We start from the raw sequence: 27134 nt of genomic DNA, 5'->3' as shown, positions 1-27134 counted from the left end.
TGATACCACTACTGCCAGAGAGAAAATCCTCCATGATTTCCTAGTAATTTGCAATGCGAAAAATCATGTGTTCATGTATTTTTTATGTTTATATCGTTTATATATTTAATGATCTATAGAATCATTGTTTGTGTACATACTTCACCGACCCGAATAGCAATTATAAGAGTTTTCTACGATAATTACACCGCGAGTCGAGTAATCCCGTCCACCTACCTTTCGCATGTGTTCCTCACTAATTCCGAATGTGATCATTGAACGAGGTTATAGAGGTTATGCCGGTAATTTCTCGACCTACTGAGAGTAATATTAAAAATACGCGATGGACGAAGCTCTGACCACACCACCTACGTTTCAATTGCATTTCTCCAAGCAAATTTATTGCGTCGAATTATCTCCGTACGAATGGTCCCAACATTTAATCTGCATCGCCTTAGCTGAAGAGATCGTTATTGGTACCGTTAAGTTTCAGGTAAATCTGCCGAATTTCAATGTTCGAGTTCAATATATAATTCATAATAATAATTGTTGTAACATAAGGAAGAAGATGAATCAGTCGAAGACATAGCTTTCAATGCTATTAGAACATTCCGTCACGATGTTAGGCCACATGCTATTGCTTGGAGTCCAGATACCTCCTTGAGTGTCATACCAAAAGTTCTTATGCTCTGCGTTGCTGGAGCAGATTACAAAATAAGATTATACAGTAGCGATATGAATGAAAACACTGTATGCGAAGTAAGTTCGCAATAATAGATGCGATTTATTTTGCACAATCAAGTTTCTCAACGTTTCTTATACATATCGCTTTTAATATCAGATGGAGGGGCACAAGGATTACATAAATTCAATTTGTTATGAGACCGAAGGCGAGATATTGGCCTCGGTATCTGATGATCATACTTGTAAAATTTGGGCTGTGAAGGAAGATGAGAAATCCATATCCACGTTCTATTTAACATCCCCCGGAATGAGTGTATGCTTTCATTCAGAAAAATCTGGGAAGCTTCTTGTCGGAGAAAAGAATGGATTGATCCATATGTACGATGTACGAAGTCAACAGGCGATTATGTCTTTAGATTCCGACATCGTTCCCTTAATGTCGATCGACTGGGCGCCTAATCCGTTGAAAGTTGCTGCTATAGCAGCTGGCAAGTTGATCTTATGGGATATATCGAAACCAAGGTAACGCCATTGCGTTCTATTGTCTTCTTATTAGAAAAAATGGAAAACTATTGTATCGTAACAATTTTCATGGCTTTCAGTCCGCCTTTAGAATCGAAGCCTCTTCACGTCGAAGGTGGATTGGTCGTCAAGTTCTCTCCTGCCTATGAACATTTCGTCGTGAGCGTAGGCAGGCCGGATAACTTATTGAAAGTGACAAATGTGAGAACTGAACAAGAGATAATCTGCGGCCAAGTGAAACTGATAGGCGGTGTAACTTGGCATTACAAATTACCGTACGTTTGTGCGACGAGTGATAGAGAGGTTCGCTTCTGGAAAGTAACTACAAGGTGAAAAACAATCACTTTTATTATGAAAAAATCATTCTCGCTTTACAGTTATTCTTAATTTCTACGAATAAAAATCATCGTATAATTCCATGGCGATTTCAACTTAGCGATAAGTAGTAAAGTGAATGTAAAACAAAAAAGAAAAAGACAAGTACTTATTCTATTCAATGTCTTTAACACGATGTACAAAGCACTTTAGGTAGTCGCTTTCTTCCACGTGTTAGAAAGACTTTCTGCGAACTTATTTCTAAGAATTTCATCAGGTATCTTACTACAGAGTTCATTCAATTGTCCGTATACCATCATAGGATGCGGGACACAAACTAATTTTTTCGTTATTTCTTCCTTTCGAGCTTTTAACGCGTTTAGATCTTCCATAAGTGACTCCACGTTCTCATCAGTTCCTTTCTCTTCTTGTATCTTACCTAGTAGGGAAATTGAAATACGAGCTTTAATCATTCTTTAATAATATTATTTAATAACATATTTTGATTGAGCAATACTTCCGTAACTTACATATGGCAGAAGCTACTGTCTTCTCCTTGGCCTGAACGTTATTCGTTATCATACAATACTCTATCGTTTCCTTGTTTATTGTATCTTCCAGTAGATCCTCAATTACACTGACATAAGTTTGTAGATTATCAATAACAGCATCGTCGTCGATATTATACAAAAGCCAATTTAGTAAAATGTAACATAGATAAGCTCGTAAGCTAACTGATACAGAATAGTCATTCTTTTTATAAATGCCCGTTTCGTCCATTAAACTTTTCGGACTCAGCTTTATAATAAATTCCATTGAAAGATTAAGCTTCTCTCCAACATTCCCAAACGTATGTGTACATCCTTTTTCAAACTCAGTAATAGTATGTAACGTTTTCAGAATGTGTTTCAATCTTTCTTTTTCGTTCTTTGAAGCTACTACTAGTGCGAGGTCATTACAGAGTACTAAGCCTAACTGAAATCACAAGATGTTAAGCGAAACGTTACGATTTTCAGTATATAAAAATATAGATAGATTCCTAGGATAGACAGATATAGATTTCTCGTTGTAATCATACCTTCTTTTCCTCGTTAATCGCAGTATAATGACTTCTATTTTCATACAAATACTCGTAATAAGAATTACATTCACCGCAGCGTGTTTCTAAAGTTCCCAGTAAATCGTATTCTGATTTTCCATTTAACCACGTTAATACCATGTCAGGAGTAATAGTCCTATCCATTGTTTTACAAAGTTCTTCGATAGCCAAGAAGTACACCTCGTAATACTGCAAATAGTATATTTAAAGAAATAATAGATATGAAAAAAAATGAAAATGTAGACTACGCCGAGTTACCTTGAAACGCGGAAACTTTATTATTATATTTCGGGCTAGCTCGTGGTTTTCACTTTTCAAAGTCATGATCATTGCTTGTTCAGCTAAAGATTCACCGAGAGTATTGTCGTCGCATAATACTGCGATTTCGGCAGCTGTTATTAACATGGTCGCATCTTTACGCCGTGCGAGGTATTTTACGACATCGGATAATTCTCCTAATTTAGCGTAACTAGAAATAAAATTGTAACAAGTCTGTCACCCCGTTGTATCGTTAATAATATTTGACGACTTACACGAGCGCAGCTTGTTCGAAATCGCCTGAATTCACGCTGTATGTTGCCCAATTTTTTAATATATCTGTCAGAACCGGGTCGTCGGATTCGAGCTTAGACCTTGCAAGGACGTACGCTTCTTTATATAAGTTTGCGTCTTGGAACACTTCTATAGCTTCATAGGTTTTATGTATACAGAGTAAATACGACACCGCTTTGCAAGGATTTCCTTCAGCTATCAATTGATATGCATATTGTTGACACATATCCTTCCACGTCCTGTACGCGTAACACGTTCATTATCATTCGATCAGATTTGCGATTTGTATCGTTTAAAAACGAGTATATATAATAACATACTTCACAGACAGACTAGCTGAAAGCGAGACAAGGAAATCGTTCAGTCGCTTTTCTTTGACAGCTTCATCTAAATTTAGTTTAAGATTGTCACACCATAAGTCCATTTCCGTGACTAGATTGTGATTATTCTTCGCGGCATGAGTAGTTCCTGTGCATTAATTAAATGAATACTGCAAATCATTCTCGATGCGAACGTTTTCTAGAGTGATAAATCGCTTACTCTCTTGAGTCAAAAATGACATAAGGTTTTCGTCCGTTAAAAATAATACTGACATCGTATCACACGAAGTATCCTTCTGAATTTTCTCAGCATCGAAACTCTCATCCTTCATGCTCTTTACGACATTTAGTAAAGGATTGAGAAAGACTGTTTTATCGTTCACTGCTTTAATGTTTTTCGTAAAATAGGATGGCCGTTCGGATTTTTTGTTTTTCACGTCCTTCGTTACCGGTTTCTCTGAAATAATTAATGGTAATTCAATCGTACTGCGGGAATAAATTAGATTCTCTGACTATCAATTTCATACTTTGTACAATCGGAGAAACGTTCGAGATAGAACATTCCGACACGCCATCGGTCAATTCCGTTAAGTCGTTCTGGACCGCTGTGGTGTCAGCTATTTTATTCTTAGCTTTAATTTGTTTCTTTTTAGTAGTATTCTTTGGCAGTTCATTATTCGGCGCATTATCAGCTATTTTCCATATTCGCAATGTAGAATCTGCAGAGCCTGTTATAATGAAATCAGGATTTAATGGACTCCACATGCAACACACTACAGGGCCGATGTGCCCCGTATAAATTGCTATTAACTCTTCTGTTTGAACGTTCCATACCTAAAAATCGATTACGTGTAAGTAATTCAATAGTCATTTCTATACTCCTCGTATAATCTACATACCTGCGCAGTCCAATCATAACTACCGGATACTAAATATCCACTTATGTACGGACTCCATGCTAAACAAACAGAACTACGCCCGCTTTCGCGTGCTAAGGTAGTCACAACTTGATTAACTTTATAAGGTTCACGATTTTCTTCTGAACCGTCCGATGAATCTTCCACTTTCGTAAGATGGTCGATGAAATCAGTTAGATCCAAAATAATTGCAGGAGACGATTTAGAAGAAACAGCTAAATAATTTCGTAATGGAGAGAGCGTTAGATCCGTCGCCGTACTTTCAGGATGCCACACTAACGAGTATATCATGCGCGAAGCAATTTTGGCGTATCCTTGAATTTCAAACTTTCGATTGAAAAACGAGATTGTTCTGAAATTTAAAAATTACTTGATTCTTACTTAGACTCCGTGTAAAGTGCTTGAGAAACATACCCATCCTCAAATCCTACTGCTAAGCAAGAGAAATCTGGCTTCCAAGAGAACTCGGTACAGTCTTTCTTTAGTAGCGATTTAGGCTCTAATTAAATCAAATCGTAATTGTACTATCTCATATTATATGACTGATATCAGAATTATGAAATGTTACCTTGACTCGGTTTCTCGTAATACACCAGTTCCCCTTCCCCACAGGAGTACAGAACATATTCTCCGCTCTCTGGGCTTGGCCCCCAATGAATGGTATATACAATGCCTCTATGGTATTGTCTATACAACACGGGTAGCTTATTACTATTCGTATTAAATACCCCGACTCGACCCTCTTCAGTCGCATACGCCAATAGATTTTCTTTCTCGGGATGCCACGATATCTGTATTAATAATACCAGAGATAGAACAAAGATACGAATCAAAATATATTGTATTCCTTCTTCATTTACCGTACGAATCTTTCCCTTAATCTTTTGCCATAGCATAGTTATATCGAAAGAAGTACTGTGATCCGCAGACAAGTTCCATAATCGCAACATCGCATCCCCGACACCGAACGCGACACGCGAAGTGTCTAAGGGGCAAGCAGCTATGCAATACACGAATCCGGTTTGCGTGAAAATATCGTAAACTATCTCAACGTTAGTTTCCTTTATCCCGCAACAAATGACTCTTCGATCTTGTGCCACAGTCCAAATCACGTGCCTGCGTTCATTGCAACGTTTTAGTTATTAATCATATTTCAGTGGGTTGCGCGTATAAACGTATTGAAGGGAACCTCTCTCTCAGCCTCCAATTTTGTACGGAAGAATCTTGAGCATTCGGTACGTGCGCAATGCAGAACAAGCCTCTGTTGTGGTATGCATGTATCAGCTTGACGGCAGGTTTGCCTTTTGTGATCGTCGACAAGTCCCAGGCAATAAGTTCACCCCAAAAGGAGCTCGCGAGCAATAGTTTAGGTTCTATCCAATCGACCACGATCCAGTTACCGACACTTGCATTTAATTTGCTTCTGTGCTGCTGGGAATCGAGCGGTGCCACAGGTAATGGAATTACCATTTCGTAGCGACCATCTCCACCGGCTCTCCAGATATAAATCGATCTATAAATTGAGATCCGCATATACCTTCCTAAACCTGAGATCATAAACCCTCTATTTACCTATCTTTCCCTGCTGAAGCTAACAACGAATCTTTATTAAGATTCTCATTGAAAACGTTGGTTTCCGAGGGACACCACGATAAATTAACTATATCGATATCGTGCCCCCGAAGTTTATAAACTATTTTCCCTTTCCCTTGGAAATTGAGTATAAAAACTAAGCCGCTCTTAGAACCTACGGCCACGAGGTGTGGATCGTGAGGACAAGCAGAGATACAAGTAGGCGACACTTTTCCTAATGAAATCGTGATGACAGTATCGAAATGCATGTTCCATAATAGTATAGAGCCATCGGAAATAGCTGCGTACAGAGCATATTCTTTACGAGACCAATCGATTCCGATTGCATGTTTACCCTGAAATTGAATGAAGATTTCAAGCTGGATCATCACGCTCGTTAGACATTCATACTCACAGCCTCCAAGGTATACGTGTAAACTGTAGATAACGTCTGTGCATCCCAGACTTTTATTACATTCTCATCTGCTGTAGAAGCTAGTAAATGAGGATTCACTTCCTCGAACGGAGGCGTGAATGCAACGCATGTCACTCTCTGTTTATAAGCATTCTTAATAATAGAGTATTGTAACGTTTTCTCGCCTGCGTTAGGTTTAGCAATGATGATCACGTTTCTAGCGCCCCATGCTACGGTACCGTCGAAGGAACAAGCACAGATATTGCTTAAATACCAATTAGGTGTGGGTGGCAATGTGACTTCGTTCATCTCGCCGGGTTAAATACAGATAAGTTAATGGATGAAATAACACTTGGCACGTCAGCGGTCAGCGGCTGTAAGTGCAAGCGATAGCGCGTAGAAAGAGGAAGTTATAAACAGATACCTGTCTATCTTTATTTAATCACGCATGCGCGCTCAGCGTTCTTTTAATAAAAATAACCTATAAATCGCGCGATTAAACAAGAATAGTGTGGTATCTGTCTATAGCTCTTTCTTTCTAACGCGCTACTGACTTTTCGGCCCGGTGCCGTGGTCTATTATGGTCTATTATTTCGGACATGAGACAGTTGGGTTGACACATCTTCTAGGTTAACTACTTTTTATTTGACATTGACAGTAAGCATTGTTGAGCGCTTGATTATGTTCCTGCCGGGAGTAGTTCAGCAGTATTGTTGGATGCGTTCGTGTTTGGATATTATATCGATAATTACTGTACCAGAGGGTAAATTAGTATAGCGGCTTCGTGACGAAACGTTCGATACGATACGTATGTTTCTAATATTTATGTTGTGTCATTGCAATAATAGTAATTTAGTTTATCATTATTAATTTCTACCAGTAAATTCTTCAGTGTTGTCTTGTGTTGTAAGTATTTAAAACATCGTGTTTATCGAATGTCAGACATTGCTAATTTGTGTTAGGAATAGCGAGAAATATTGTAATGCTTATGTAGGAGTATATAATTTTATTACATAATGAATACATCGACGCATAACAATTCGGCTTTCTTTTAATATATCCAACGGAGGCAGGTATTGAGACATCAGTTTCATTGATTGTTCTAAGTAGACTCGTTTCGATCAGTAATTAAATTCGAGTGAAAAGAACTAAAGTAGATAAATAGTTCTAAACCCGTTAATTATTCGGAAGATACGACGAGTGAAACATGATTCACTATCTAACGTTTATTTTTCAAATAACATGCTTCTGTAATCGTATAACTGTAAATAAATTACGAGATAATCCGATTGTGAATAATTCTAGGTCATGACTCTCCTGTCGTACGTCATTACCGAATAGATCGAGACATCATGAACTTACCATTTATAATAAAAAAGGAAATGTATATGTCCATGCATATTATTAAAATATTATGTACTTTTAAACGTAAAGGAAAGTGAAGATAACAACCAAAAATGGACATGAATATTATTTATCAAGTACTGTTTCTGTATGCTGAAGGATACGTTTTAATTATATGTACCTGATAACAGATAACAAATTTTACGTCTCGCAATAATTTTTTATTCTTTCGCATATATAATTTTCATCCTCGCTTCTAATACATCACTCTGTAATTTGCAGGATTCAGGTACGGTGGTTTTAAAATCCCCTCATTTCTGTCGTCTGTAACAAATTGCCACGTCAAATCGCAGATCAGTTTCCTTCCGTGTCCTTTTGTTACGTTTTATCGTATTCAGATTGTGCTGTGATGAATGAATTTTTTCGCATTGAAACGGACAACGATACGCGTGACAGATGAATCATGAATGACTAGCGCTTAAAGATGAAACACATTTGTAACGATAAAGAGAACTGCAAACGGTTTATTAAGGTTTTGTCTTTGCACAGATGAAGCTGTAACGCCAGTGTTAATCCATAGATAAACGTTCTCTTCTATCTGAAATTGTCATTTCTGTTGTTGTTTGCGCGGGATTCTAAGAATGAAAGATCTGATCATCACGTTCTCGTCCCTGTGGCTGATCTCTCATGCAGCTTCGGGGGCGATCTCAGACGTAACGCTCGATACCATTCCCAACTCTATTTTCGATGAGTTTCGAAGGACCGATCAAACGAACGACAATCTCAATTCAGTAAGTCTAATTACGAATCTTTTATTCTGTGCGTTGAAAGGACGGAAGAAGAATCGACACAGTTGTCTGAATCGCGTTTATCATAGTTTATCATTAACTCTATTTAGCGTGTTATCACGTATCTAATCGCGCTAATAAATTGCTCGATACCTAATTAAACTGCGAGATCTCCGGGAAAGGAAATAAAATCTTTTTCACTTAAAACCGTATATGCCTTTTACATTATTCTCAGCGTTAAAATGATATTGTTTGTGGAATCTTATAATTATGATCATTACGGGTCGTACGCAGAACTTCTCTATTCCATCGTGTACTCGAGCTCTTTTTTCCCTGTTAGTAAACTTACCGAGTACATTATGTTCCATGAATTATTAAGTGAAATTATACGTACGCCCCGTTATTGTTAACTAAATATTTGAGATTTATTTATCTCATTCGTCTGACTAATGCGTGGAAAAATTGTACCGGTGATGGAGCTTTTCCATGATACGATTTCAATGTTCAAGGACAGACGCTTTGGTACGTGAAATAATTCATCGCCGATCGAAGACTAATCTGTGATTCCTTCGATTGTAGTTGCAAATAATACAAAGTCAGGGTTATCCGGCCGAGGCACACACTGTGACGACAGAGGATGGTTACATCTTGACGATACATCGTATCCTTGGGAAACCAGGATCCCCAGCGGTCTTTTTACAACACGGTTTACTCGGTAGCTCTGCGGATTGGCTCATCGCTAACAAAAGCGTATCCTTAGGTACTTATTTGAATGCTCCTTCTATCTCTATAGAACTTAATACATAAGTTCTTCTTCTTATCCCTCAGCTTTCTTGCTGGCCGACCGGGGTTACGATGTGTGGTTGGGGAATTTTCGGGGGAACACTTATTCGAGGGCTCACGTTAATCTGTCCTCCGACGATAGAAGATTTTGGGATTTCAGGTATTTGTGACAAATAAGTACGCGAGGTTTATGTTAATTAATAAGATGCTTGTTTATTCAGTTGGCATGAATCAGGCATTTACGATCTACCGGCGATGCTCACTCATATCGTGGAAACGAAACAAAACTTGTTGAGGGCCTACATCGGATACTCGATGGGTACAACAGCTTTCTTTGTCCTATGTAGCGAGCGACCGCAGATAGCACGATTGGTGCAATCGGCGTATGTCTTAGCCCCGGTCGCGTATTTGAAATATGTGCAATCTCCCGTAATGCGATTTTTAGCCTTTGCCGAAGAACCCTTGAAGGTAAGGAACAGGGTAATATTATTGACAGTGAGTCCGGTTTGCTGAACGAAGCAGCCTCGATTCTAATCAGACGTTATCTCGATCCTTAGAAAGTAATTGAGGCCGTCTCACATGGCGAGTTCCTACCGAACGATATTCTTGTTAAGATTTTGACGAAATACATTTGTTATTTCAATACTCTGGAAGAAGAAGTCTGCTCTAATGTGTTTTTCCTCGTGGTCGGATTCGACAGTACGGAATTTGATTACGTGAGTACACAGAGATGCGCTAACTATGTTAGCGATTTTTCGTTTATGCAGTTTTTAATTATTTACGCAAATCTTTAATTATCGTAGCAATTAATGCCTAAGTTCTTGAACCACATACCGGCCGGTGGATCTATCAAACAACTCACGCATTACGGCCAGTTGGTCAAATCCGGAAACTTTAGACAATACGACTACGGCAAAGACAAAAATTTGGAGATTTACAATAGCACCGAGCCACCGGAGTATAATATATCGAGGATCATAACACCAATCGCCATGTTCTGGGGGGAGAACGACTGGCTTTCTACTCGTATAGTCTGTATTTCGGTTTAAATAAGTTTCCAGATATGTTCGCCTCGATTTTATTGTCGTTTATCTCTGTTTTAGGACGTCGTAAGATTTGTTAACAAGCTACCTCATAAACCAGTTTTCTACAAAGTACCATACAAGAAATTTAATCACCTTGACTTTTTGGTGGCTAGAAACGTTCGCCAACTGGTCTTCGATCAACTAATTGATATATTAACTAACAATACGTTAGACTTACACTTAGAAACTTAAACATTTCTTAAACATTAGAATAATCGAGAGGCTGTATTTATGTAATGAAAAATATAATGAGTATCTCGAACTCCCATTCCAATTCCATTCGCCATCGAATTTCGATTACTTCCGTTAAAGTGAATCGAAGTAAATTGAGCAGAGAGGATTCCACCAAAATAGTGGAAACCTCCGTAGAACCTTCTCGCTCAGATATTCCTGATTCTTTATACGGAATACCTCGAACGTTCGCGTGAATAATCTGGTCGGCCGATCGGACCGATGGTGCATCCTGAATATTAACCCAAGTTAGGTATTTATTCTCCACCGGTGTTACGTAAAATGTATTGATGTCATAATCTACGAATCGGCCCAGAAAGCCATGGCCTACTTGGTGGAAATTTCAGACAAATTTCTATTCCGCACGACAAAATATTCGATTGATCGTAAAGAATAACAAACCAATTTCGTAACAATGTTCTCTCTGCCCGTTCATCGGACTCGGTATACGCTTTCATTATCATTCGAATCGGACGTACCATTTCTACGTAAAAACAAGATCGACACGAAAAATCGTCTGTGCGAAGGTGCGGTCATGTCGTCAAGGCATTCCCACACTGTTTAGAGACATTCTGTGAATCAATGCCGATAGGTTCTGTTAATGATTGTGTAATGGAAAAACACCGGTCGCATCCGAGGGTATCCCTCAGGGATATTCCAAGGATGTGAGTTTACATACACGCTTCAGATTTTGTTATGCGCGGCTGGATAAAAAAAAAAAGATCCTCGTTACATTACTGGCAGTAAAAAACGGACTGTCTCGTTCGCAATCGGCTTTCCAGATCAAACAAACGGTTAACGGTACTCATTAGGGACGGGGAAATATGTTCCCCTGTCAGGGTGAAAAGGAAAGGTTTTTCCTCGACAAAGCCCGGGGTTATGTATCTTCTGAAATCCCAGGCCAAAGACCGTGAAATTCCTCGAACAATTTCTTCGGTCGGTTCGTACGGTTCGAAGAGGTCTCCTCTTTACGGTTACCCGAAATGCGTAAGAGGTCGTAAAACGCTTGCGTTCTCGGTACATACCGATCGCGTGCCCGATTCAAACGGACGACAAAGGAATCGTGTTATAAAGCGCGCCGCGATCTTTAATGCATTCGGATGCACGCGCTAAGCGGCTCATTATAACACGCGATTCCGTTTACAATCGATCGGTGATTCAGACTTCCATAAACGAGCGCCGGCGAACTTTACCCCAATTATTCGCCAGGTTATTCGAGTTAATAACGAGAGTACAGCAGGCAAAATGGAATTGGAATGTTTACTCGATTGGCGCTACATTAGTTTCGCGCTAACCTGACACAAGGAACGGTAGAAGGAGAGGGGGCTGGGGAGAGTCATAATTTATTGTTTCTCGTCGGTAGCAATATTTAATCTTATAATAATCTTAAAATTCTCGAAATCGGGGAAAGGAAAAATGAAGAATCAATATTGAATCAATTGGAACGAGCAGAACACGGGACAGACCATAGGTAAACAGTAGCGTCGCGTCCTCCGCGTCTGTTCTATCGCGGCAGGAGTCGCGAGACACGCACGTGCGTCCGCGGTCAACACGATGAGTCGCGCTTGCGTTTTGCGGCGGGTCCGGAGGTGGTGCGAGGTTCATAGAGAAAAGCCGCCACGGGGATGAAGGAACAAAAGGCGCAGGAGGAGATACAAGAGGTACAGAAGCGGAGTCCGTCGTGAGCGAGTAGAACCAACGCGATCCCGCGTGTACCACCTACCGTGCACATAGTATCCGTACACGCGAAGAGAGAGAGAGAGAGAGAGAGGGAGAGAAAGGGAGGGAGGTAGAAGGAACGAGAAGGACGGAAGAAAACAACGAGTACGACTGAGTCTCTCGGAGAGCCTCGAACTCGGAGAAGTCTTCGCGAGTCCGGCGAACCGACACAACACCGTTCACCGATTCCAAAGTCCGCTGGTAGGCTCAGTTGTCTCCGAAACCCCGAACCGTTCGGATGTAGCTGCTACTCGACGAGCTCCTTCTTTCACGAGCATTTTCTTCGACGCCCCTGAGTGTACAGTTTGGCCGCGCATACACTCGCCAAAGCCGATACTCGTACCGAGTCCAGTTTCGCTCCTGCTCGTCGTGTTCGTTTCGTCGCGATCTCGTGTGCTCCTCGCAGTGGCATGGCACGGGCTCGATTCTGATCGATAGTCAAGAAAAACCGGAAGCAAGGAAGAGAATACGATTTTTCCGAAGAACGCGGTGTGTCGAAGATCGTTGTTTCGCGGGTCGTCACAGATAGTATTGTTGAACGGGCGCGCGACCAACTTCAGAAGAGTGGAAAGGCGAAAGAGCGCTGGAGCGGCGAAGAAGTCGGAAGAAATTCGAGAGACAGGGACGAAGACGAGCTTGTCGTCCGGACTAATCGACCGTCGAGCGTTAACACGTAAGTGAACATCCTCTGAACAATATCTTTAGTTAGACGCGATCCTGTCGCTGATTAAACGCAAATACGGATCCTTCGAGCCGTTTCTCGATCGGCTGCACGAACGATCGTGTATATATGCGTGCGGGTAAGATGTTCGCGTGCAACAAGCCGATGTACAGTTACTTAATATTTATCGCCGACGTCCTCGTTTATTTTTAACTTATCGGGTATCGGTATTCCACGCGTGCCTACCGTGGCAGCTTGTGGAAAAAGCTGACGCGAGAAATCGGATACGCGCGAAAATAGTGGCCTGCCAAAGCCGGGAAAGTGTAACGTGAAATCGTCACCGGTGCCGACCAGCCTGGATCGCGTTTGTAAGAGCGAGCTCGAAGGTCCTGATCGCGGGCAACCCGCGGTGCTACAGGCGCCGCGTTGTATAATCCGATGTCGTTACCATAAGTCTTCGTACTCGCGAAAGCCACAATTCGCGTAGACAAATCTAGTCAGCGTTCGTCAGGATTAAATACTGCACAGGCATTCAAGACGATTCAGGATTCATTCAGCATCGAAAGATGACTCGAATATGGACAGATTCTTCAGGAAGTTATAAGGTTATAATTTATAATGCACATTCCTTTTAAATTATTTAGTCAGGTAGACGTAGAACAATTCTTGTGTGTATGATCCACAAATCAATCGATCGTAACTTTTCGAGTGGACTAAGAACCTTGAAAATTTTATCAGAAGACAGAAATGTAACTGATTAGTCTGTTCGTTGGCCGAATTCAGCGAGAGATAACGGTAGTTCGAGACGAATAGTGCGACTTGCGGTGACGAGTTTTCATTGAAAGTATTCCCAATTGATTATTAGCGTTCTATGCGTCATTTTCTTTCCTCGCCACGAGCCGATAGCGTGCGAGCTAGCGGCACCGTCGTCTAACGAAAGGCATGAATATTCGAGAAATACGTAGAGATAATAATGAACCGCGACGTTGTAACATAGACGCAGGGTAAGCCATATGGAATTCGACGCGTATTTGCGACTTTCGAACGTACATCCGGTTTGGTGACCGTCCTCGCGTTTTGTTTAATTGCAACCTGCTCGCTGCTGCGCGTGCAACAGGTCGGAGAGTGAGAAGGTTGCGTACGCGAAACAGGTTGAAGTTGTCTTCGTTCGCCGAGGGAAATGCAATTGGAAAATATGAAGGATCGATCAATGAAAGTGAACTCGCAGTAGTAAATTCTCTTGAACAGAAATTGACGAGGTAATCTACCACCGTTGCTAAGTCATACTACGACTTGACACGCGAAATTGCACAGGTAATGCACGCTTTTATTTAGCATTATTTAGCAAATGTTGAGAGAGTCTTTAGAACCACTATATATTATCACAAGTTTAAAAACATTTCAATTGTGCAACAGGAATTAGCAATGATAACATGCGGAATTATAAATACCAGTGAACAGATAAACTGTGTATTTCGGACGTGTTTCTATAAACACCGGCTTCGAACAGCGGTATTCGTAGTCATATTTATGTAAATAGAATCTTAATACATAAAAACCAGTTTAGAGGAGTTTATCAACTACTGAAAGATCTTTCGGTCTTTCAATGAGTTTTCCTCATTTTACTGTTACTTAATACGCTACGGCCGTCAGCCTTGTACACACCAAATGTAACTTCATCTACGGATTATATATACATTCTTCGCTAAGAATGATTGCACGTAACTTGCAACTGTCTACATTGTCTACGTGTTCTGTAACTCTTATTTATGCATACTTTTTATTGCATATCTTAAATAATATCCTCGAAATTGACATGTATGACCTTGTATTATAAAGTCTTATTATACATATATGAAATCAAAACTCATGTCATTCGACATGAGAATGCAAGATGTAATAACTTTCTTAATAGGCTTGCAAAATTTCTAAAACTTTGTACAGTGTTTTATTAATGTAATGTCTAGTGACTGTTAAAATTTCAACGCTTTGTCATTGTTTTTAGGTAAGGGGTCGGTAGAAAAGAATAGAATCTCATAATTCACTTGGGACAGCAAGATTTTACGTTATCGCCAAATCTGATCAGGTCGCAAAGCTAATGCAGCTGTTTGAGAGAACGTTGTTCTTGGAACCGTGGACATAATTTATGGGGCTATCGTTACGGTTTACTTTATACGCAAACGTCGAACTATGATCTATGATCGACCATTCCTACCGAGGGAAAACATACTCCTCCACGCTCGCTACTTACTCCCAATGTAATGTTTAATTGTTCCGAGCACAGCGTGACACAGAACAAAAGAATGCAAACGAACAACGTTTACGGGCCGTGGTTGAGCGCAGCTGCAAGCCTGACTATCTTTGTACACCGAAAATCAAATAGCTCGATCCTTGATTCTTTGCTTTTAAACAAACTGACTAGACGATTCAATTGCAACGAGAGAGCTTTGACACGAGCGTCCAGATTCACAGACACATCACAGTAAATAAGATTGCTCTTAATAAAAGCAAGTGTTACGACAGTTCGATTCTCGGCCTCCTCATCATAGTCAAACACGTCCTTGGGTTTTACCATGTATTCCAGTTTCCGAATAATCGTTCGTTATCGCGCGTTATTCGAGAATAACCAAGTCGTTGAATTTCGCTGATAACAGACCGCTGGCAGGACGGAATATAGGAAACAGGTGTCGGAGGCAAACATAAACGGGCCGACGTGAATGAAACGCGGGTAGTCGTTGAACATTCTTCGGTCTCCTCGTGTCATCGTGTATCGATCGCCGGCTTTGTTTTACTTCCTGTGTCCGTGCAAACTCTGTCCAACTTCGGATAATCGGTGTTTACGTCAATACCCTTATTACGCGTCTAATCGTTCCAGCGCGAGGACCCCAGCAGAGGCGTCAGTAAAAGCGAAACACGCCGTGGCTCGTCTCGGTCGGATTTACGACACAGATAGTAGAATCGTGTTACGTTTTCGAATTCCCCTTCGTAGTCATCGAACCACCTTCGATTCATTGATTTGGGGTGTCATTTAATAAATTGCAATCAAAGATAAAATAAATTTTCATTGCAAATTGACCGACGTCTGACGGAACTGACGATGAGACCGACGATAAGACCGAAGTAAGGATAAGACGGTAGGATCGTTTAAGGATCTTGGAAAATGAGCTTGGGACGTAAGCTAAAAGCAAAGAGATAAGTAGTCATCGATAAGATGGCTCGAGTAGACGAAAACTAGTCTCGATAACGTTACTACTTTTTATTCTTCCTAATCGTTCTAAACGGAGGAAAGGAATAGAAACGCGGTTGAATCGTGTCGTTGGCATCGGTTAAAAATTTGCTCGAGTTCGATGACACGGGAGACGAGATGATTGCATTTACGAGAGCCGTAGCACTGTTGTACCGTGAAGGCTATCGTGGCTCGAGACAACGGCGCGCGTTTACGCCTTGGAGCATTTCGTTGTGAAACGATTGAAGCATTTACGAGCCGATCGTTCCGCGAGGACTTTCTAATCCGGCGTATATACATACAGGGTGTCCCGCGAGGTGTGCCGCGAATGCTGCCGGTGACAGATTCCTCGAATCGAAAACAACGACCGCGGTCGCTCGCGACGATCGTCGAGTTTTCAGTAAAATATACTTACTTACGATCGAACCTGTTTTCCTCCGATCGAATCGAGCCTCGGTAGAATTTCGTTGCTCACCGATTTAACACCAAGCCTATCATTCACGAATCGTTGGTTTTAAATACCTCTTTGCCAACGGTACGTGGCCTTTTCTTTTTCAATGCCAACGCTAAGTCGCATCCAAATGGAAGAAATATAAATATAGTAGAGTAGAACTTTCGCTAGGTTCATTGTTAATCTACGAAAATACGGCAATCCTGTTTGATTCTTAATTCAATCTGTCGATCAAGCCTCTCGACTGAACAGACTTTTTTTTTACAGTTGCAATGATTGACAGGTTTTTAAGTTAACAGAGGCGATAAAGTCGAACGATCATTTTTCATTCGCTAACATATTGGCTTTTCTGATCATCGTATTTAGTATATAGTGAATGAAACAATTATTATGAATCATACGGGATGAGATTTCATTGCGTTTTGATGTTTTCAATTCAACATGTTTTTCATTGCGTTGTACGGTTTTGGTTCCAGTTCGCGAATAATGCATACGCGCAGTTTTATTTCAATGCGTTGACAATAAGGCGTTAAACGCGAAACGGAGGAATGCAGTGAGCGAAATACCGTTCAGATAACGAGCACTTTTCATCGTCCACGTTCTTACGATCTCCCTACATTCTTATTTGCGCGAGCGTTTACGTTCGAACGGTGACCAAACGCGTTCCGTATCGATGATCGAAATCATTGGTGTACCTCTGGACGTTGTACAAATGACGAGCTATAAAAGCTGTAAAAAACAGGGAATATAAGAACTCAGTCGATGGAACGTATCGACGAAACGATGGACTTAGGATCGACACACGCAGTTCGTTAAATCCATCGGTTGATTCAGGGCGCTTCGTTAATTTCATTTAATCCTCTTATGTTCCTCCGTTGCTCGAACGTTTCGAAACACGTGCGGGTCGAGATAAAACAGTACGCGTTTTCCCTGCCGATTTTCACGACCGTAGCCTTTACGGTTTTATCGTCGACCATTTGCGCGCGTTCTTATCCTAGGAAAGGTCTCCAGTGTGCATTACACGTAAGCTTTGTTTAAAAACGCAGTAACAACAGCTACGACGGGGTTCTTGCATAATTCGGGTTACCGCTTTATCCGTATTTACAATGGTGCATACGGGCGACCACGTACCGTTGCAAAACAGAAGACAACATTTTCGAAAACAGCGGACAGATAATCGTTGCTTGAAATATTGTATGCGTGATCTTACAGTTAAATGCCAGCCGGAGAGTTCTTATCAATCGAAATTTATGACAACTCTTTTCACTCGTCGTCCTGCGTCGAGTAGATCAACGCTCGTTTGTAGTACACCGTGTGAAAAGTGTGTTAACGCGTTCAACGATCAAGGTGAACATCGCGGCTAACGTAGAGCTCGAGAGTCTGCGCTCCTTTTCGCTCCTGCGAGGCTCGAGAAAAAAGGTCGAAGGAAAAACATTTCGACCTTCGTCGTAGAAAGATTTCGGCACGCTCCAAGTACGAGTACTCCTCTTCTGTCTTAATTATCAAAGTTTTTAGGATATAAAATCAAAATAGTAAATATCATAATTTCGGTTTGTGACACAATTTTTATTCACTTGTGAAAAACTAGTAAAGCAAATAGGAAAAAAGTCAGTGAGTAGGAATCGTGACGTGGATGGAAATTGGATCATTTACTGTAGTTCAGGCATGTGAAACACACAGCTCGCCAGGATTGGTAACCAATACCTTTATTTAACTTTTGTCAACACTGAAACTATATTTGCTAACATATATTTGTGCATTTCCATTTTCTATCTTAAAAATTATTTACAATTAACATACATATTACATACAATTTAACTGTGGAAAAAACAAGATTAAGACGAACACGTTTAAGCAATTTTAAAAATAACTATAACTTTGAAGATTTGGTTAAAGGAAAACGTTGCCAAGTTTCTTTAAAAAATACATAGTATTATTTTATTTAACCCTTTAAGCGATATAGACGTACATATGGGTTCTCACAGAATCATTCATTTTGGGCTATGAACGCATATATGATTGATACTACTTTTGAGATTATATCAGTGTATGCATTCGCATTATCGTAAAAAGTGAGCAGCTCACGTCGCATTACTTAACGCTGAAAGAGTTAAATAATTTTAAAGTGAAAAAAAAGAAACTTTACTAAATGCAAATGTATTTCTTAATACATTTATATTCTGTGTATTATTATTTTATACGTATTGATATGTTTATAAAAAAAAGTTATGCTTCGTCATTATTTCCATTTGTTTTTTTCGTTTCGTGGCCCGATTTAAAATATAATATTTAATATGGTCCTCAATAGTCAGTGAGTTTCCCATGCCTGTTGTAGGTGATTGACGGTATCTGATATTTCTGGATGCATGAGCTGGTTTGCCAATGACGAAGAGATGATTTTTACCGAGACTCGTAGAACCGAGCGGAATTTTCGTGCGAATAAAAATGAGAGGCATCGACTGGCACCCGGGGTTGCGACGATTTCTCGCTTTCTCAATCGTCGATTGGCAATCGGCCATGTTCGTCGAAAAGGAAGCCGATCGATTCTACGTTTTATGGAAATCGCGTTCGAGTATCTCCTTTTTCTTCCCCGTGATCGATGACCGAAAGCGTACTAAAAATCCTTTTACGTCGCCAATCCTATTTTCTGTGGCCAAAAGAGATGATACTTGAAAATAAGCAGGTGTCGAAACTGCCAGGTGTTATGAAATAATTGGTGATGGACTGGCTAAAGATAGTTCGGGGCCTCTCAGGCGTCTATTTTGTTTACCAGAAAAATGGCACGGCGAGATTCATGGTCAGAGAGCCGAAGGACGTACAGGAACGTGCTGGATCTTCTCCATTCGACACGTTGCCGTTATTATACCTACGATAGAACCTTTGATTGTATACACATGGCCCGTTGGTCCGCTAGAAGAAACGTAGCCAACATATGGTAACGCCACTATACTCGGTACCCAAAATTTTTACAACTAAACATGTAAAGCAGTTACATACTTATTTTTAAAATCGCTTTAAGTAAATGCTAATGGCGATCTTAAAAATAAGTAATGACCATGAATACTGCTCATATGTTATGTAAAATTTAAATTCATTAGCTAAAATTGCCGCTGTTTGGTCACGTGTGGGTCCCGAAGGTGGAGCTTGGCTACCTAATGTTGACTACGTTTTCTTAACATTGGAAGCCTATGCAAATGACGGTTTATATGAATATATAGAATCATTATAGAAACAATTGTATCAATTATTGTAAGAATCGCGGTACTATATACGCATTACATAAAATACTTTATTGATTGGTATAATATTTATGGCCGGTACGCGATGCAAATGGGTCGAAGTCGGGTCGAAGGACGTTCGGGAACTGGTCGGGGTGGGTGTTCTCGCGGTACTTGACCAGACTTTGGTGGCCGAATCGGTCGTTGAAGTGAGTCAGGGTCACGCGAACTGTGTTTCTGTGCTGCCGATATAAAAGTGGGAATTCACTTACGCATACATTTGCTACACGTCCGACGACGACGCTTAATTACGCATACCGTCGTCGCGGCTACCGATTTTTCGACCAGCCGAGCACCCATCGCCTGTGTAAACTCTGTGTTCACCGATGATCATCGTCCCTTTTATTACGAACCGACGAAAGCCGTCCACTTTGTTCTTAAACGGCAACGACGATATTAATGATTGTTCCTTCGTTTTCCAAAGGATTTCTTTCGCATTTTCTAACGTTTTACTGACCACTGGGCGATTTTTATTGTATGGAAGTCGAAATACGAAGTCTTCGCTGAGAAATCAGCAGTTTTTAACATAAATGTATAAATTCTAGCGAGACTAATTTCCACGATAATTGTCGTTAATGGGATCACGATGAAGATAATTACCTGCGAGAGTGTAACACTGACGACTACGAGCTCAGGTTTGGCGGTTCGAGAATCGTTTGATCCTGCCACTTGTGTAATAGCTATTTTTCTGATCGTTACGACTCTTTCGAATCTAATCGGCAGAGTTTCAGGAAGAAATATCAAATCGATGTCAATTATCGTAATTCTATATAATGAATCGAATCACTAAATACCGCAATTATTTTGAATCTCAGAAGAGCTTACCAGCCGATTTATTATATAATTTTTTGATACCTATTATACTTATCATCAGATCGATTAACAGGCATAGAAACACGATTAAAAAAATCTGATGATTATACGAAGAAGCAGGCAACTTCCATGCTTAAGGTTGTACGAACCCTTGCATAAAAACAATGACAAAGCATTTAAAAAAATTTTAATGAAACACTGTATAAAATTTTAGAAATAATGCGTTAATAATTCCTTATGAGAAAAACAGGTGGAACAATTTTATAAACTTTACTCCTCTGTAATAATTATTCTTTCTAAAAGCTCATCGCCTTAAATATTGGACACAGTTTTTTATTACACGTATTAAAATTTTAGTAGGGATTTTATGGCTCATAAAACCTTAATCGATGTTGACAAAATTTAAAAGACACTTCTGAGGATATTATGTAATACGAGAAATTTGGCAAACGTTCGACGAATTCTGTTAGTGGAAAGCGGCGCGTTACAACCGCGGTAAAACATTTCTCGCGTGTTTCCTCGAAGGACGAAACGAAGAATTCTCGTATCGCGCGCTCGCATGGTACGACGGCGGTATTCTCGTTATGCAACCGAAAGATTAGTTATGTCTTTTCGTCTTGCTTTTCCGCGCCGCTTTATCTTCCAAGCTTAAAGGAAGAGAAAATCGACGTCGACTCTCGTGTTTCGTTCGAAGTACCACTCGGTTTACCACAGTTTTTACTGGTTTTATATTTTTCGTCGCCTTCCGCGAAACACTTCTCGATCTTGACGGACGATCGCAACGGAACCAAGGTTTCAGTATTTATTTCTCGGCGATGTTCCCGCGCGTGATTATCGCGATCCCATCAAGTTGAAATACACCTTTTTGCATACGGTTGCAGCATCGTTCTTTTTTCTTTCACGCCCATACGTTATACAGAGACGTGTATTTATCGAGTCGTCTTCCGCAGATATTGTTTATTTATCAAGTTTATTGTATGTTAATCGTGTTTAAACCGCATAAATCTTTCCTGAAGACGCCTCGTTTCAATCTCTTAGCGAAACAAGCGTATTTGTTAAAGCGTTTCAATTTTGCATTAACTAGACACCGTCGGATATGTCGAAGAGTGAAATTAGTCGTTTCTCGATGGTTCTGGTAGCGAACGACGATTTAACAGACGCGTACAAGTGACGATGGTAGCGGAAGAAAGTTGGCTCGAGAAACGTTGCCAATGAGACGAAGAAGAAGATTCGGGTCGGTGGGGACGGCAGAAAGAGTCGGCGAACGAGGTGAAGGTATTGCGAGCGCCGGTTAATTGCGATGCACGCCGTACGACACGTGTCACAGCATTGTACCGCCCGGTCACGCATTCCCATCGATTACATCGACGACAAACGAATTTACAAGCGCAACTGGAACGTGCTTCGCGGACGCGACCGTTCCACGAGACCCTTTCACAAATGAAAAAAGAGAAGAACCTAAGCTCGATTCACACCAGCGGTCGTGGTATCATTCGATCAGAATCAATGATGACAAGGATTCATATTTGTTGATTAGAAGTTGTACGACAAAGAAATGTAGACGGTACACCGTAGATTTGATTCGTTGAAATACGTCTGATGTACAGAAAATATGAAGAATCTGTGTAATGAACAGAAACGTGATCTGTTAGTGTGAAACAGGTTTAAAAGGATGGACAAGGTTCCCTTTAAATCGCGAGGTCTCCGCGTGCCTCTTCATACCAATGAAGGGTCCGTTATAAATCGCGTTTATGTACAGAAAATACAAGCGAGACGATCGTGACTAACAAACTACACGCGCCTTCTCTTCCATTCTTTAAATACCTGTTTAATAAATTGTATCCCGCGAGACTCTCAAGTCAGTCTCAAATGACGACCTGACAAATTGTATACAAAATAGACGTAAATATAGCGCGCAGTTTTTATTATGAAATTCTTATCCTCTGTATAATTAATCGAGAGGTATCTAATGTACTTTCGTGTAATGTCGCAGGTAGCAAGCACGGAGAATGGTAGCTTCGCAACACGATGGTACCAGAAGTGTCGGTAGCTGTGGCGATGGTGGAGGCGGCGGCGGCGGTGGCGGCGTCGACGAGACGACCGTGTACACGGTGACCGTGAGCGGCGTCGGTTACAGGAACGAGGGCTACAAGGACGATGTGATCGACGGGATACCCCCGGAGCCGCACAAGCCGCCGCAGTTGTCGTCGACGGACGACGACACTCAATCGAGAAAGTTCAAGCTCTCCCGCGGCGAGAAATGGAGGATCCTAAAGAACATTGGGACCGTGTCGATCGCGTTCATGGTGCAGTTCACCGCGTTCCAAGGCACGGCGAATCTCCAGTCGTCTATAAACGCCAGTGACGGTCTAGGCACCGTTTCGCTCTCGGCGATCTACGCCGCCCAGGTGCTCTCATGCATCTTCGTGCCCACGTTCCTCATCAAGAGGCTCACCGTGAAATGGACTTTATGCGTATCTATGATGTGTTACGCACCGTACATCGCATCGCAGTTCTACCCGAAATTCTACACCCTAGTGCCGGCCGGGGTGCTGCTCGGGCTGGGCGCCGCGCCCATGTGGGCGGCCAAAGCCACCTACCTCACCCAAGTCGGCGGCGTCTACGCGAAGCTCACCGATCAACCGGTTGACGCGATCGTCGTCAGGTTCTTCGGATTCTTCTTCCTCGCTTGGCAGACCGCCGAACTCTGGGGAAACCTCATCTCCTCGTTGGGTAAGTTCTGGCCTTGTTTCTTCGCGCCGTAAACGTAGACACGACCGATCGGTATTCAGCGCCAGTTGAAGTGTTACGTTGAATCAGTAAGAAATTTTCAACCGACGATCTTTACCGAATGAAACGCATCTGTGAGCCAGATTCGATATTGAGAAGACGTCGAAGCGCATAAATTCATCGAGGTAATCGAAAGTTCCTAACAGGAAACGTTCCACCGTTTTATCAAATTCCCTTCTCAGGTATATTAAAAACAACTCGGACCTCTATCCTTCGTTTCCTAATCTGTCATAAATTAATATCACCGGCCACGTGCCCTTTCAGAATCGTTGAAAATGCAAATGCGGGTTCAAGGATCTGGAATCGATGACCGAATTTCTTAGAGAAACTCGAGGATGGAATCCACACGAATAATATCTTTTATGAACTCATTGATCTCTGCTAAGTCCCGCCAGTTTCACGACTTCTAACGCTGTATACGTCAGAGCGAACGCGAGCTCGTGTCCCGGTAATTCGTGAACACAATTGCGACACGCGCGGCAGTAGTAGCACGCTGCTGGTCAGACGGTCGGGCCAAACGTTCGGTCCTTTCCCTGACTCGATCCGTGCCACGCTTACGCGCCGTTCTCCAATGGTCGAGCGGCTCCGACCGACGGCTACCAACACCCAGCCGTGTTTCTCGACGAGAAAGATAGCCGCGTCGGTGGAACGACGACGGAGAACCCATCGCACGCGGGAAGGAACGAGATTTATCCGGTATAAACTCGCGACGGTCAGTTTCCGTACCACCTCGTACGCATTCCCCGATACCTGGTTGGCGGCAACGTTACAACCGTTCTCTGTCGTTCGAATCGCGCGCTTCCTCCCTGCAGCGGCCGCTTCCGTTCGCATCGCTCCGCGCTTTCCTCATAATTCGTTGCGCGTGCGATATAAAAAATATAGGGGCGTCGAGGCGATCGGATTTGCTCGTTATATTTCTTGTCGAAGGCTCGATATTTATATAACATTTTTCATCAGCCTCGAAGACGTATCATTAATTCGTAATTAATCGAATCACTACTGTTTATGCGAGACGGGGGCCGCGACCGCTCGAAGGTCGACGTATGCAAAATCGGTCGGTCATCGAAGGTCGCGAATGACGTTGCAGAAACTTTGTGTGCAGACACTCGTACCTCGAGGTGCGTTTTAACACTAGATTGCCGGATGTTGGGTGTACACCTGAAATCAGTCGATTTGAATCTGAAAATTGAAGTTCTTTAAAAAAAAAAAAAATTTTATGTTAAAGAAACTCTGTTCGAAATGATTTTTATATTTTTTTTTCTTTTATCTTTTGTCCTTCATTTTTATTGTATTTTTACTTCTATCGTATGTTATGATACACTTTGTCCGTGAAGTAAAGTATTATTAGTATTATTATTACGATTATTACATATATATTCTATTTTTAAAATACATTTTCTTTTATTACATTCAGCATTGACGTGCAAATAATTATTATTATAATCAGTTTTTCTATATGTACGTCAATAGAATCGTAAATGAGCCAAATTAACTCGCACCGGCGATCTAGCGGAACCAAGCCTTGAGCCGACGATCTCGAAAGCAACCCCCAGAATTTCTGCGAACGGGAACGGTGGAGGCGCCTCGTCACGATTCATTGTCCGCCGATGCGTCATTGTAGGAAGCGGCACCGTGTAAAACGTGTTTTTCGTGTCACGATTATCGGTACGCGATAAGCGTGGCTGTAAACGATGACCGCATACACCGCATGGAAAGGAAGACATTGTTTCCATGAGTCCGTAATTTTTCGTAAACACACGTTCGTTAATTACGTTTAATTTATGCCTTTTCGCGGATCGTGTGTAATCGAATGTATTACGCGTCTCGTACTCTCGTCATGCATTAACGGGACGCGATGCCTTTAATGAATACGTAGACGTGAACGTTTCCAAGTTTCTCGTTGCACGGTTCTCGAGTTACCCGACGGAACCGTGAGACATATTTATTTTCAATCAATCTCCTCAAATGCGTGTAAAATGTTCCAACGACCAGCGATTGATTTGTATGGAATTCTCAACTGCGTACGATACGTTCCTCGTATATAATAATAATAATAATTTACCGTTTAGTAACCGAGCCGACGACGTAGTAAATTAAATAAGATTCTTAATGATCTTTACGAGCATAGATTTGAAATTCCTCTAGCTGTAGAGGTTGCTGGAAACGCGTTCCAACGACAGGCTAAACTTGATCGTTGGGTAGCGAGGAAATCGCGTGGAACGCGTTCGCGCACGGACACCGAGTCGAATACTTATATGTATGTATGTATTATAAGCCCGATAAGTAGGACTCGCGGACAATCGGAAACGCTGGTGGGAGACATTGTAAACACGCTATGATATTATCAACGACGATCCGGTGAAAGTTCCTATCGTTCGCAGGTCCGACGACCGCGCGAGTCGATTGGCCAATGCAGATTCCAGAATGTATTACCAATGATATCATTTTTCATTAATAACTAGGCTCGATGCATTCAAACGGCAGAACATTGTGAAGTCCGAATGAAATTCCTGTTCAGATTCCATCTTCTTGAGAATGGTTTATTTTAATAAGCAAAACGAGACCACTGTCTGTTTTCGAAGGGAACTTTCGATCAATTTTCTTTATAAAACCGTACTCGTGTTTAAACGTTTGGAATGCCTCGGTGAACATATGCGATGCCTGATAGATTCTGATCAGATGCATAAATAATTGCGTAGAAGCTCGATTGTAGACGATGAAGTTATGTGCAATCTTGATAAATTGTTGCTAGAGATTTATGCCGTGCCAGGGCGAGGATGCGTACTACGAATTCTTTCCTTAATCATAATTTTTATCCTTTCTGGATTGCGTACTCGTACGCAAAATTTATGATACGTGTAGAATTCGCAGTTTAATCATTTCTCATCGAAGTTCAATTCTCGTTTTCATCACGTTTAATATCAATTTTAATCGAAGCTTATTCTTGTTAAAAGTGCTCAGCGAGGGAGAGGTAGCGGACGCTGGTAACAGTACCGTGACGATCTGGAACGAGAAGAAGCTGCAATTATGCGGCGCGGACTTCTGCGTGCACGGAAACGGCGCCCACGAGACCCTGGCACGTCCACCGGAGTCCGAGATCTACGAGATCTCTGCGATCTACCTGACCTGCGTGATCGTTGCGGTGATCATCGTGATGCTGTTCGTCGATCCACTCTCGAGGTGAGTAGTAATGAGCACCGGCCCCATATCGTCCCTGTTTCTCACCGCGAGCAACAGCGATTGGTTCAAAAGGCGCCACGCAGCTTTCCATTCACCGGCGACCTTTAATTTCTCACCTCGCCGATTAATAACGGACGCGAATGCCTGACGCGCGTAACAATCGTGTTCGTTGCACTATTCCCCGTGCGTCGAACAATTACTTTCTCGTTGTTCATCGTCGATTGAGAAACGCGGTCTCCCCCGACGACGCTGGAGTGCAAAAAATCGCTTTAAGGATGTATAGGACGTCAACGATTTTTACTGGAATAGGGGAACATGAAAATAGACGAGAAGAAATAATAGACGATCTCAGTTTGAAAAATGAATTTATTTTTATTGTTCATAATCAAGTGAAATTGTTACAATTGCAT

At 41.5% G+C, this 27134-nt stretch overlaps 4 protein-coding genes across 4 annotated transcripts in view; 3 read left to right on the top strand and 1 right to left on the bottom strand.

The window, feature by feature from the left end:
* Positions 1–84: 84 nt before the first annotated feature.
* Positions 85–5572, top strand: Nup37 (nuclear pore complex protein Nup37). Its single transcript, XM_018023578.2, has 5 exons — positions 85–472; positions 541–738; positions 821–1185; positions 1266–1514; positions 5546–5572. Exons 1-5 carry the CDS (start codon positions 323–325, stop codon positions 5559–5561), a joined length of 978 nt encoding a protein of 325 aa, XP_017879067.2. The 5' UTR covers positions 85–322; the 3' UTR covers positions 5562–5572.
* On the bottom strand, positions 1516–6684 carry rig (gem nuclear organelle associated protein rigor mortis). Its single transcript, XM_018023577.2, has 15 exons — positions 6376–6684; positions 5961–6316; positions 5578–5901; positions 5249–5504; positions 4957–5179; positions 4803–4887; positions 4371–4740; positions 3999–4305; positions 3692–3928; positions 3472–3619; positions 3133–3390; positions 2858–3068; positions 2579–2788; positions 2031–2475; positions 1516–1939 (listed from the first exon to the last, which is right to left on the bottom strand). The coding sequence occupies exons 1-15, from the start codon at positions 6682–6684 to the stop codon at positions 1710–1712; spliced, it is 3969 nt and encodes a 1322-aa protein (XP_017879066.1). The 3' UTR covers positions 1516–1709.
* A 365-nt stretch (positions 6685–7049) lies between these two features.
* On the top strand, positions 7050–10654 carry LOC108624350 (lipase 1). The gene is made up of 8 exons (XM_026813031.1): positions 7050–7138; positions 8360–8510; positions 9087–9267; positions 9336–9450; positions 9512–9758; positions 9848–10006; positions 10094–10321; positions 10394–10654. The coding sequence occupies exons 2-8, from the start codon at positions 8361–8363 to the stop codon at positions 10565–10567; spliced, it is 1254 nt and encodes a 417-aa protein (XP_026668832.1). The 5' UTR covers positions 7050–7138; position 8360; the 3' UTR covers positions 10568–10654.
* A 79-nt stretch (positions 10655–10733) lies between these two features.
* LOC108624276 (UNC93-like protein) overlaps positions 10734–27134 on the top strand; it is a 37074-nt gene continuing 20673 nt past the window's right edge. Inside the window, exons 1-3 of the mRNA XM_018023437.2 lie at positions 10734–12998; positions 22748–23487; positions 26499–26724. Of these exons, the coding sequence (XP_017878926.1) occupies positions 22764–23487; positions 26499–26724 (950 nt within the window). The 5' untranslated portion in view covers positions 10734–12998; positions 22748–22763. The remainder of the gene's footprint in view (positions 12999–22747; positions 23488–26498; positions 26725–27134) is intronic.

This window comes from Ceratina calcarata, unplaced genomic scaffold, assembly GCF_001652005.2.
Source record: "Ceratina calcarata isolate Rehan_Ccalc_2016 unplaced genomic scaffold, ASM165200v1 scaffold305.2, whole genome shotgun sequence".
NCBI classification, from domain to species: Eukaryota; Metazoa; Arthropoda; class Insecta; order Hymenoptera; family Apidae; genus Ceratina; species Ceratina calcarata.
Note: the sequence above shows the minus strand (reverse complement) of the source record. Positions and strands in the feature narration are given on the sequence as shown.